Source organism: Notothenia rossii, assembly GCF_949606895.1.
Source record: "Notothenia rossii genome assembly, contig: scaffold_31, whole genome shotgun sequence".
Classification (NCBI taxonomy): Eukaryota; Metazoa; Chordata; class Actinopteri; order Perciformes; family Nototheniidae; genus Notothenia; species Notothenia rossii.
Window position 1 is genome coordinate 1,263,686 of NW_027640282.1, and position 13,012 is coordinate 1,276,697.

The 13,012-nt window shown below is 41.4% G+C and overlaps 1 protein-coding gene across 3 annotated transcripts; it reads left to right on the forward strand.

Moving 5' to 3' along the window:
• The first annotated feature begins 579 nt into the window (after nt 1–579).
• LOC307026849 (uncharacterized protein) lies at nt 580–8,967 on the forward strand. Of its 3 annotated transcripts, XM_079694987.1 has the most exons (7): nt 581–766; nt 2,056–2,145; nt 4,568–4,732; nt 5,024–6,010; nt 6,715–6,873; nt 6,987–7,082; nt 7,922–8,967. In XM_079694987.1, the coding sequence occupies exons 4-7, from the start codon at nt 5,027–5,029 to the stop codon at nt 8,222–8,224; spliced, it is 1,542 nt and encodes a 513-aa protein (XP_079551113.1). In that variant the 5' UTR covers nt 581–766; nt 2,056–2,145; nt 4,568–4,732; nt 5,024–5,026; the 3' UTR covers nt 8,225–8,967. The 3 variants fall into 3 exon arrangements, with proteins under 3 accessions (XP_079551115.1, XP_079551113.1, XP_079551114.1); XM_079694989.1 differs by lacking the exon at nt 4,568–4,732 and having other exon boundaries at nt 580–766; XM_079694988.1 differs by lacking the exons at nt 581–766; nt 2,056–2,145 and having other exon boundaries at nt 4,049–4,732.
• Nucleotides 8,968–13,012: the final 4,045 nt, after the last annotated feature.

A 13,012-nucleotide genomic window follows, 5' to 3' on the forward strand; every position in this document is an offset into this window, starting at 1 on the left:
CTGATAGGCAAATGGACAAAAGTGGGAAAACGGCCGAGCCGCTGCTCCACTGCTCCAGGCTCTGTGTGCATTGTGTTAAGGGACCCTGTGAATGATAACACCCATCATTTAAACGCAAAAACCACCATTAAAAGTCACTTTTAGGGGGAAAACGCAGCCTCTGTCCATTTCGTTAACAAACTGATAGGCAAATGGACAAAAGTGTGATTAAAGCATATGCAGGACTCCAGCGAGCTCCAGACTATGTGCATTGTGTCGGGGACCCTTGTTTATGATAATACCCATCATTTAAATGCAAAAACCACCATTAAAAGTCACTTTTAGGGGGAAAACGCAGCCTCTGTCGATTTCGTTAACAAACTGATAGGCAAATGGACAAAAGTGGGAAAACGGAGTAGCCGCTGCTCCACTGCTCCAGGCTGCACTGTAAAAACGATAACTAGCAATTGTTGATCTCATTACAATTTTGAAATTAAACAGACTCAGAAATATGGCTTTGCAATAAGTAATCTATAAACTCTTGTCTGCCCAGCAAATTGTTCCCATTGTTGACTTAACTACTATTTTTAAGTCAGCTCAACAAGAAATTGTAAATCTATAAGCAGATTTTTGAGTTGAGTTGGGCCAACTCCGTCATTTGCTCTTTTGCGCATGCGCACACAAGCCTGGACCAGTTTGAACCGCGCTTTGCTGAAGGTGTGCCCGTCCGACATTTTGTGGAGCAGAAACCGCGTGGTGGGAGCTGGCCAAACTTTCGCTCCAGCAGGTAAGATAAGCGTGTTTTTACTTCCATCACGCTGAATTAGTGCATGGTTGACTTTGTTTTTACTGTAGGGTCATTGTCTGTTGTTGTTGGTAACTTTTTCGCATGCGCCTCGTCGTCATGCAGACGCTTTCACATGGGGTAGCTATGCAGCTATGCAGCTATGTAGCTATGCAGGCATGTGGGCTGTCATTTCAGTGGTGTAAGTAATTCGGGAACTATATTCATTATGAAAAGCCAACGTTGTGCATTTTTTATCCGGTGCAACACTGGGTAAGTTAAACAAGGCGGCAAACGATGGTGTTCGTTTATCGCGACCTCTCCGCGGCGCCGCCATTACTTGTTGTTTTATTTTCTGCTGTAGCGCTGTTATTTCGTCACTTTTTAAAGTTTTAATAATTTTTCATGCGAGAAAGTAAGGGTTTAGATCCCCATTGTGCGGTTAGTTTGTCTAAATGACGGCTGTTTAGAAGTTTGCTCCGAAGTTGAGAACCTCCACGTTGTGGCAAGGCCCCCCCGAGGTGGGGGACCTCGCAGAGGCAGCAAGCCGCCTGGAGAGCTCCGTTGGCCGGCCGAACTACGTAGTTCTGCCGGGGTGGTAACGGTCGTTAATTAACTCATCCGCAGGTTTTTAGAGGTTTGTCGCCGGGTTGCTCGATTCTTTTTTAGGAGATAGGCTGTTGGTCTCACTGGTGTAATCTAACAATTGGGCAGCTGCATTAGTTTGAATCAAGAGTAAGTTAAAGCTGTGTGAAGGAGGAGAGGAGCAGCGCTGTACAGAAATCACCACATTTACATCAATAATGTTTTACAATGTACCGATCAGAATGCATTATTTTAAATGTTGTTTTATTTTATGAAGTTATAACATGGTTATGGTTGGTGTTTTTAAAAACAAATGTTTGAATTCATGTTTGCATTTTTGTTGCTTGTCATAGGCCTAGTTATAATTTAAAATCAAATTTACATTTTAAAATTAATTTACAGATTATATTCATGAATGAAAGACAATTCCCAATAGACTTTTTTCTTGTCTCTATTTTTGGCTTGTTGATATAGGCTATTTAGCTCCTGCAACAAGGGATTCCTTCTGTGTTATTTATGGTTGTTTTATTTATTTTTTTATATAACGGCTGTTGCAGTTGGCTTTCAGACCAGTACAGCTTGGTGTTATTACAATAATTATTATCAGACTAACTTTTAAGTTTTTCATATCAGTATTCTATCTTAAATTACGTGTAGAGGCTGTTGTGAAAATGCTATTCATGCTATTTGTGTCTCTTGTGTTTCAGTGGTGGATTCCATGCAGTGCCGGCTTTGTAAATTCTCCAGCTCCAGTCAAGTGACCCTCTTGAAACATCTTCGCCTTCGCCACGGTCAAGGTGCACACTGGCCTTGCACACACACCAACTGTGTTTGTGTATTTAAAACACTTGGATCATTGAGATCACACCTCTCGAGATCACACGCGTCAGTGAAAATCCAGGAGTGTGTAACATTTCACTGCGAGTTGTGTGATTTTAAAGAGATTTGCAGTGAAAAAACGTTTTGGAACCATCTCGGACATCATTTAAAGAACAGAGAAACTGTACAATGTCCCTTTCTAAGGTGTACCTTTAAAACAAACACTCGCCCAACCTTCAGTTCTCACAAAAGTCGAAACCATAAAAACTGGACACTTAAGGATTTCCGAACAATACAAAGAACTGTTACTGAAGATGAGATAATTGATGGTGAACAAGCTGATAGTGAAGCAGGGACATCAGCTCATGATGTTGTGGGACTAAATGAGGTTGTAGATACTGTGGAGGATGTAGATAGTGAGACACTTGAGCACAAATTAGCCTCTCTCTTTTTGTCTATGCAAACTGTGTTGCACGTTTCTCGAAGTGCAACACAAAAGATTGTAGAACATTTGCATAACCTGCTGTCTTTCTCTAACACTCAAACTTTCAACAGTGTCAAAGAGATCCTTTCTAAACATAAAATTGAAGTAAATGATTGTGTTTTGCAAGAAATTTCAAGTGCTATAGCTCAAACTAATCCACTCCTTTTAACAATATCAGAGAAAGGTTCCCTATCTACAGATCACAGAAGGAATATATACTTCAAAGGGCACTTTCCTGTTATTGAACCCACAGAATATCTGTACAACGCAGCCCATAAAAACTCTTTTGTATATATATCTGTCACTAAGGTACTTGAGACTTTACTTGGGTGTACAGATTTTTTTGACAAAATTGTATTTAATCAAGAAGCTTTATCTGGGCACTTTAAGTCTTTTCAAGACGGCAAGTATTACAAGGAGAATAAGCTACTGGGAGAACAAAACACTTGTATCAGTTTGGGATTATACATTGATGAATTTGAAGTGTGTAATCCATTGGGGACCTCTAGAAAAGTTCATAAGATTACGGCAGTATATTGGGTGGTTCTAAATTTACCAGCCAGGTTCAGATCGAGTCTCACTTCAATTCAGTTGGCTGTCTTGGGTAAAAGTGTAGACATAAAGAAATATGGTTATGAAAAGTTTCTTGAGCCATTGCTTAAAGATATAAAGTGCCTAGAACAAGAGGGAATTTTTGTTGAAGTTGTGGGCCAGTTTGTTAAAAGCACTGTGTATTGTGTATGTGCTGACAACCTCGGTGCGCATGGTCTTGCTGGCTTTTCTGAAAGTTTTAATGTTGAAAATTTCTGTCGGTTTTGTTTGATTAGTCGGGGCCAAATTGCAACCACTGAGGTTAATGATTTTCAATTGAGAAGTGTTGATCAGCATAACTTGTTTCTGGAAGAGCTTAAGCAGGGGGGCAACCTCAAAAGTGTTAAGGGGGTCAAAAGTGAATGTGTACTGGGCAAACATCTCTTGTTTTTTCACCCAATAACTGGATTTCCTCCAGATCTGTTGCATGATCTTTTGGAAGGGGTCATCCCTGTGGAATTATCCTTATGTTTGAAAAATCTGATTTCAAAACGCTTTATTACATTTGATGAGTTAAATGACTGCATAACATCATTTCCCTACAAGTATGAAGACAAAGTAAACAAGCCCCACAAAATTCCAAAAGCAAGCTTTGAAAAGGGGACAGTGGGGGGAAACGGGCATGAAAACTGGACACTGCTTCGTTTACTTCCTTTTGTGATTGGACGCAAGATACCAGAACAGGAGCCAGCTTGGGTGATTTTAATGGACCTCAAGGAAATTCTTGACATTGTTGTGTCAAGTAGGCTTTCTGAAGAAGCACTGTGTTATTTATCTTATAAACTACTCGATCATCACAAGTTGCTCACCAGTACCTTTCCAGAGTTCAGACTGAGGCCGAAACATCATTTTATCGACCACTACCCGCAACTTATTCGCTGCTATGGGCCTTTGATTGAATTATGGACAATGCGATATGAGGCTAAGCATAGCTACTTTAAAAAGGTTGTCCATGACACTCGCAACTGGAAAAATGTGCTGCTCACTCTGTCCACGAAACATCAGCAAATGATAGCCTACCACCTGGACAGTGGGATCCTTTTCAAGCCAAAACTGTATGTTGAAAATGTGAAGGTGGTCAGGGTTTCAGAATTGGATCCATCTCTCAAGTATGAAATACAGAAGAAGTACCCACATCTAGACAGTGTGTCCCTGTCTAAAACGGTTCACCTGGATGGGACACAGTATGCGGCAGGCATGATTTTGTCTTCTGGGCAGTGCAGTGGCCTCCCTGAGTTCCATAAGATTGCAAACATTCTTGTCAATGCAGAGGAGGTGGCATTCATTTGTAAAAAACTTTCTTCTTGGTACATGGAACATTACAGGTCCTATGAACTTGTTGAAAACACCTGTGCAGACCTTCTTGTCCTGGATCCAGATGTGCTGACGGATTACCATCCTCTAGCAGCGTACACAGTTGGTGGGAAGCTTATGGTGACTCCGAGGACATTCCTTCTCCATTAACCTCCTGAGACCGAGCGTTTTTTCTGGTGTGCATTTTTTTTATTTCTCCTTGCTATCTGGGATAAGTAGGACCTAATAAGTACAATACCTAAAGTTTGTCTTTGTACAGGAAGTAGTTTTTGCAAAAAATGATGTCCTCATATGAGGACACTGGGATTATCTCAACATAAAAAAAAACTGTATTTGCTGTTTGGGACCAGAAGGGCCCAATTTGTGTAAATTCAAATTTTCAGCTTTCTACAACATTGGTGTAATCTGTCTTCTAATTAGGTTTGACTAATCATTTTCTCCCACTTTTCTCTCTCCCCTCTTTTCAGACTATGTTACTTCGGGTCGTTCTTTCCTCCAGAGATGCCCGGCGAATCCAGCTTCCAGAAGTCCCAACATCTGTGGAGGGCCTGATTAATATGCTTAAAGAGAGACTCAATCTTCAAGAAGATTTCTCACTACAGTTTGAGGATCCGGAGTTTGGAAATGCACTCTGCAACTTAACAGAGATGTCAGAATTACCAGCTGTGCGTGCAGTCTTGCATGTCATGTGGAACTGTGATTTGTCTCCACTTAACCAATCCACTAGTTCAGTCTCCTCTCAGGACACAATCAGTGTTCACTCTGAGGATTTCAGGCCTAGTTGGACCGATTCTATCCAGACCACATTAAGGCAAGTCGCAGAGTGGCCATCTCCATTCCCAATCCCCAAGTTTGCATATGATGTGGAGCTGAAATTGTCTAAGGCCAATGACACACATGAAAAGACAAAGAAGGGCGTTGAAGTGACAAGAGACATGAAGATGGAGATATTGGATAAAATTGCACAAGCAATTTTTGAAATCAAAAGCTACCCTGAGAAAGATGAGCTTGAGTCAGTTGCCGCTGCGCTCATTCAGAAGTATCCATGTCTGAAAGAGCCATTTGGTGTCACAGGCTACGAGGGATGGAGAACAAGTATCAAGTACAAACTTGGAAACTACAGGTCAAAGCTTCGCCAGGCAGGATGCAATGAGGTAAATGTAAACAAGAAAAGAAAAGGTGGAGGGGAAGATGACAGTCCATTTACCCTGAAAAAGCCCAAACGTGGAGAGGTCAATCATGTGCCAGATTACCCACAACACCATGATGATTCTACCCTTGAAGAGGAAAGAGTATCTCTGGTCGATGAAATGAAGAAGAAGAACAGGAACACAACATTGATAGAACAGAAGATGGAGCTGACGTTTTCCCTCAGGCGAAGGGAGGTGGTAGAGTGTCAGCCGATGGTATCTGAGATCCAGGAAAGGTGGCCTGCTCTGTTTTCTTGTGAAGAGGTAAGGATCTATTCTTTTTTATTTCTACTGTTCAGACAAGCGAGTAAAAGAAGATGTTATGTTGACATTTTCTACTGAGACTTCATTCTTCCTCAGAAGCGTCATCCAACGTGCTGCTGACGTGTCATTTACCAGCTGGTCTGCCGAGTTGGCCACGCACCTTCCATCCTGGGTGGTCTCTGGAGGAAGGAATCCCAGGTATGACATACCTGGGATTCCCTCCTTCAGAGACCAGAGGCCAGCTGATGAATGACACATCAGCAGAACGTTGGATGACACCTCTGATGAAGACGACGACGTCTCAGTTGAAACTGTCATGGTAACATCCTTTTTTACTTGCTTGTCTAAACAGTAGAAATAAATTGCAATAATAACAAGAAGACAAAAGTAAAATGTATAATCAGGTAAGAATGTGTGTTTTTTTTTATGTCTTCCAAGGAGTAATTCACTTTCTGCAATTTATGGATGTGGCATAGTCACCCTTTTTATTTAATTTTTAATCCTCAAAATCCATGGTTAAAAATGAGGTTCTTTATTTCCTGTGGTGCATTTTAGTATGTAATCCACTTTTTCACAGGTCACAGAAAAATGGTCAGATATTTAACATGGTGCAGACTCATAACAAGTTACCCAGGAACTTCCTGTAAGAAATTCTGACATTATGGTTTGAAAATTGATAATATTTTTTTGGTTTTCTTGTTAAGATATCTAAGGAATTTCATCGTATCACGAGCAAAGACCTCCTGGGGACTTTCAATGCATCCCTTGACAAGTTTGGGCCTGGCCTGCTGAAAATCTACAGGTCTAAGAAAGGAGCTTTTGGTCAGGAGATGGAGGACCTCCTTGATCAACTTGATGATCAGGTCAGTGAACTGCTCTTTTGCCTGGCAGTTTTAGAAGAGCATGAATATACTTATTAGGAATGACAACATTACAGTACTATACTAATTGAACTACTTATGTTTTCCACTTTTAGACATCCGACATTGTGTCCCACCGGAAAACAGCAGCACTGAGAGGCCTGCCTATCTACCTCCGCGAAGATGCAACCACGTTTTTCCTGAAGTGCTTGGTAAGTAAAAGTAACTGCAGGAAAGACAAATAATTCAGGTCATGCAGCTAATTACTTATTCTCACAAGATGTTTTTAAGGAGTAGTTAATCCAAAATGTAAGTACACCTCCCCAGGGCAGTTTATCAGTCCAGATGATTTTGGGGTGAGGGTTGGACTTTTCCACTTCAGATCCCTTTTTTTCTGCTGAGGGGAACAGTTGGTCATTTTGGGTGGTGTTTCAGCACAAGGTTGGTGGGTTACATTGATTAAAGAAAGAGATTTATTTTTTCTGGTTAATACCTCCACAAGTTAAATGGCAAATTAGTATAGCGTGGTACTAAATAATTAATTTCATCAGTATAAATGTATTTAGTCTGAATGTTTTTTTATTTTTTTTAATCTTTCTTAAACAAATCATTAATTTGAAAGCTGAGAGACAAAATTTGAAAGATGATCCTCTAAGAGTAAGGCTTTTTTTGGCTGTCATTTTTGTTTGTTTTAAAAGCAGAACCATTGTTACAATGGGCTCTTTGCACAGCTTCACTACTTCCTTTACACCAACTTGTTTACTTCATGTAAATCACCCTCCTTAAACTACTAAATCTATTCTTGGCTTTAGCAGTTTTCATTGGCTGTCAGATTTCAGTTTATAGCTGCCCATGTTCTTCTGCCTTTTTTTTAACATTTCAACTTCTTTTAGCCGTTATGAAGCCAATCATCTCTGCTTACAAGTTATACTTTTCAGCTTTAGCATTAACCTTTTCAGAATTCACACATATTTTTTTTTTCATAAAATGACTCTTTCTACTGTCTTACTTTTTCTAAGCTCTTAATAATGTACCTGTTCTCCTTCCTCAGGACACCGACATTTTGGCACCAGTGCAAGGTGCATCTGTTGCCATCCTCTCTGTGCTACATGATGAAGCCGACAACACTGTGCGAGACCAGGCGGTTGTGTTGGAAGGGGACATTGTGCTTCATAATATTCCAAACCTCTCTACTGCCATGGCATACCTCTTCGGCCTCCTGTATGCCCTCAACATTGATTTTCCAAAACAGATGAGGTACTCCTTTGAGGCAATTCAGACCATCTTTTTTTCGCTCGGTGGCTCTCGATGCTCACAGCGCACAAGGTCACTGAAAGCGAAGCTTGTACTGTGACTGTTATTGAAGTTTAAGTGCATTGTTGTTACACTCATGTAAAACAAAACAAAGTTCATATGCTTCACCTCTGGATTATATAATAATTCAGCAGTTGCCAAAGGGTGTCTAGTGTTTCAACTGTTAAATTCATTATTGTTAAGTAAAGCTTGAATGTGTATATGCAAAAAACAAGAAAAATGGCTGTTCACATGTAAAGTCAACAAATGGCACAAAGTAATTCAGTGTTAATGTGTAAATTCAGAAGCCGCCAACCATGAGGGGGGGTGGAGGGTAATCATTATATACAGTACGTGTTCAGTAAGACTAGCATTGATTTAAAATACTCAGCATTGAGGAAGATTCACCCCAAATGTTACTAGAATATAGAACAGTATGCACGTTTCATAATCTGCAACAAACAAGTTAATCTCTTTGACCTCTGGAATATATAATCATTTGGCAGTTGCCAAGGGGTGCATATAGTGTTTCAACTGTTAAATACATTACAGTTTAAGTAATCTTTAAGCTTGGATGTGTATATGCAAAAAAAAAAGTAACCAAATGGCTAGAATGGCTGTTCACATGTAAACATTTACATTTCAGTTCAGTGTCAATTTCAAATTCTCAGCATGGAGGAAGATTCACTCCAAATGTTAATATTAGACTAATAGAACAGTATGTATGTTGTTTTTTTACACATGCATTAATGATGGTTTTACTGTTGTTCACTGGTAAACTGAATAAAAAAAATCTTGACAACATTCAGCTGTAGTGTGTATTATTAATTATCCATATATTGAGCAGTTTTGAATGTAAAATTATAGCCAAAATAAATTGTATTATTTATTCAACAAGAATATTTGTGTTAGGTGAATCAAGGAATAAATGCCATTGGAGGAATAATTGTGTATTTATACAACAAGAATATTTATATTTAAAGAAAGTAGAAATACATGACATTGATGGGAAAAATTGTTTATTAATTCAACACAAAAATCTGTGTTTGGTGAAGGTAGAAATACATCGCATTCAAGCAAGAAATTCTTAATTAGTCTCACAGTATTATCCTCATAAAGTGAACAAAAAGATCCAAGTTGGCAGAACTCTTGGCAAAACTTAAAAACCTTAGTTAAGTCAACAACAGCTGGCAAAAGTTGAGAAAACTCAAAAATCTCTTGCATCATGTTGCCTTGATATTTTAAGTTTTCTCAACTTTTTCTTTTTTACAGTGTGTGTGCATTGTGTCGGGGACCCTTGTGAATGATAAGACCCATCATTTAAACGCAAGGGCCACCATTAAAAGTCACTTTTAGGGGGAAAACGCAGGCTCTGTCCATTTCGTTAACAAACTGATAGGCAAATGGACAAAAGTGGGAAAACGGCCGAGCCGCTGCTCCACTGCTCCAGGCTGTGTGTGCATTGTGTTAAGGGACCCTGTGAATGATAACACCCATCATTTAAATGCAAAAACCACCATTAAAAGTCCCTTTTAGGGGGAAAACGCAGCCTCTGTCCATTTTGTTAACAAACTGATAGGCAAATGGACAAAAGTGTGATTAAAGCATATGCAGGACCCCAGCGAGCTCCAGACTATGTGCATTGTGTCGGGGACCCTTGTGAATGATTAGACCCATCATTTAAACGCAAAAAACACCATTAAAAGTCACTTTTAGGGGGAAAACGCCGGCTCTGTCCATTTCGTTAACAAACTGATAGGCAAATGGACAAAAGAGGGAACACGGCCCAGCCGCTGCTCCACTGCTCCAGGCTGTGTGCATTGTGTCGGGGACCCTTGTGAATGATAAGACCCATCATTTAAACGCAAGGGCCACCATTAAAAGTCACTTTTAGGGGGAAAACGCCGGCTCTGTCCATTTCGTTAACAAACTGATAGGCAAATGGACAAAAGTGGGAAAACGGCCGAGCCGCTGCTCCACTGCTCCAGGCTGTGTGTGCATTGTGTTAAGGGACCCTGTGAATGATAACACCCATCATTTAAACGCAAAAACCACCATTAAAAGTCACTTTTAGGGGGAAAACGCCGGCTCTGTCCATTTCGTTAACAAACTGATAGGCAAATGGACAAAAGTGGGAAAACGGCCGAGCCGCTGCTCCACTGCTCCAGGCTGTGTGTGCATTGTGTTAAGGGACCCTGTGAATGATAACACCCATCATTTAAACGCAAAAACCACCATTAAAAGTCACTTTTAGGGGGAAAACTCAGCCTCTGTCCATTTCGTTAACAAACTGATAGGCAAATGGACAAAAGTTTGATTAAAGCATATGCAGGACCCCAGCGAGCTCCAGACTATGTGCATTGTGTCGGGGACCCTTGTGAATGATAAGACCCATCATTTAAACGCAAAAAACACCATTAAAAGTCACTTTTAGGGGGAAAACGCCGGCTCTGTCCATTTCGTTAACAAACTGATAGGCAAATGGACAAAAGTGGGAACACGGCCCAGCCGCTGCTCCACTGCTCCAGGCTGTGTGCATTGTGTCGGGGACCCTTGTGAATGATAAGAGCCATCATTTAAACGCAAGGGCCACCATTAAAAGTCACTTTTAGGGGGAAAACGCAGGCTCTGTCCATTTCGTTAACGAACTGATAGGCAAATGGACAAAAGTGGGAAAACGGCTGAGCCGCTGCTCCACTGCTCCAGGCTGTGTGTGCATTGTGTTAAGGGACCCTGTGAATGATAACATCCATCATTTGAACGCAAAAACCAACATTAAAAGTCACTTTTAGGGGGAAAACGCCGGCTCTGTCCATTTCGTTAACAAACTGATAGGCAAATGGACAAAAGTGGGAAAACGGCCGAGCCGCTGCTCCACTGCTCCAGGCTGTGTGTGCATTGTGTTAAGGGACCCTGTGAATGATAACACCCATCATTTAAACGCAAAAACCACCATTAAAAGTCACTTTTAGGGGGAAAACGCCGGCTCTGTCCATTTCGTTAACAAACTGATAGGCAAATGGACAAAAGTGGGAAAACGGCCGAGCCGCTGCTCCACTGCTCCAGGCTGTGTGTGCATTGTGTTAAGGGACCCTGTGAATGATAACACCCATCATTTAAACGCAAAAACCACCATTAAAAGTCACTTTTAGGGGGAAAACTCAGCCTCTGTCCATTTCGTTAACAAACTGATAGGCAAATGGACAAAAGTGTGATTAAAGCATATGCAGGACCCCAGCGAGCTCCAGACTATGTGCATTGTGTCGGGGACCCTTGTGAATGATAAGACCCATCATTTAAACGCAAAAAACACCATTAAAAGTCACTTTTAGGGGGAAAACGCCGGCTCTGTCCATTTCGTTAACAAACTGATAGGCAAATGGACAAAAGTGGGAACACGGCCCAGCCGCTGCTCCACTGCTCCAGGCTGTGTGCATTGTGTCGGGGACCCTTGTGAATGATAAGACCCATCATTTAAACGCAAGGGCCACCATTAAAAGGCCCTTTTAGGGGGAAAACGGAGGCTCTGTCCATTTCGTTAACAAACTGATAGGCAAATGGACAAAAGTGGGAAAACGGCCGAGCCGCTGCTCCACTGCTCCAGGCTGTGTGTGCATTGTGTTAAGGGACCCTGTGAATGATAACACCCATCATTTAAACTAAAAAAACACCATTAAAAGTCACTTTTAGAGGGAAAACGCAGCCTCTGTCCATTTCGTTAACAAACTGATAGGCAAATGGACAAAAGTGTGATTAAAGCATATGCAGGACCCCAGCGAGCTCCAGACTATGTGCATTGTGTCGGGGACCCTTGTGAATGATAACACCCATCATTTAAACGCAAAAACCACCATTAAAAGTCACTTTTAGGGGGAAAACGCCGGCTCTGTCCATTTCGTTAACAAACTGATAGGCAAATGGACAAAAGTGGGAAAACGGCCGAGCCGCTGCTCCACTGCTCCAGGCTGTGTGTGCATTGTGTTAAGGGACCCTGTGCATGATAACACCCATCATTTAAACGCAAGGGCCACCATTAAAAGTCACTTTTAGGGGGAAAACGCAGGCTCTGTCCATTTCGTTAACAAACTGATAGGCAAATGGACAAAAGTGGGAAAAAGGCCGAGCCGCTGCTCCATTGCTCCAGGCTGTGTGCATTGTGTCGGGGACCCTTGTGAATGATAACACCCATCATTTAAACGCAAAAACCACCATTAAAAGTCACTTTTAGGGGGAAAACGCAGGCTCTGTCCATTTCGTTAACAAACTGATAGGCAAATGGACAAAAGTGTGATTAAAGCATATGCAGGACCCCAGCGAGCTCCAGACTATGTGCATTGTGTCGGGGACCCTTGTGAATGATAAGACCCATCATTTAAACGCAAGGGCCACCATTAAAAGTCACTTTTAGGGGGAAAACGCAGGCTCTGTCCATTTCGTTAACAAACTGATAGGCAAATGGACAAAAGTGTGATTAAAGCATATGCAGGACCCCAGCGAGCTCCAGACTATGTGCATTGTGTCGGGGACCCTTGTGAATGATAACACCCATCATTTAAACGCAAAAACCACCATTAAAAGTCACTTTTAGGGGGAAAACGCAGCCTCTGTCCATTTCGTTAACAAACTGATAGGCAAATGGACAAAAGTGTGATTAAAGCATATGCAGGACCGCAGCGAGCTCCAGACTATGTGCATTGTGTCGGGGACCCTTGTGAATGATAACACCCATCATTTAAATGCAAAAACCACCATTAAAAGTCCATTTTAGGGGGAAAACGCCGTCTCTGTCCATTTCGTTAACAAACTGATAGGCAAATGGACAAAAGTGGGAAAACGGAGTAGCTGCTGC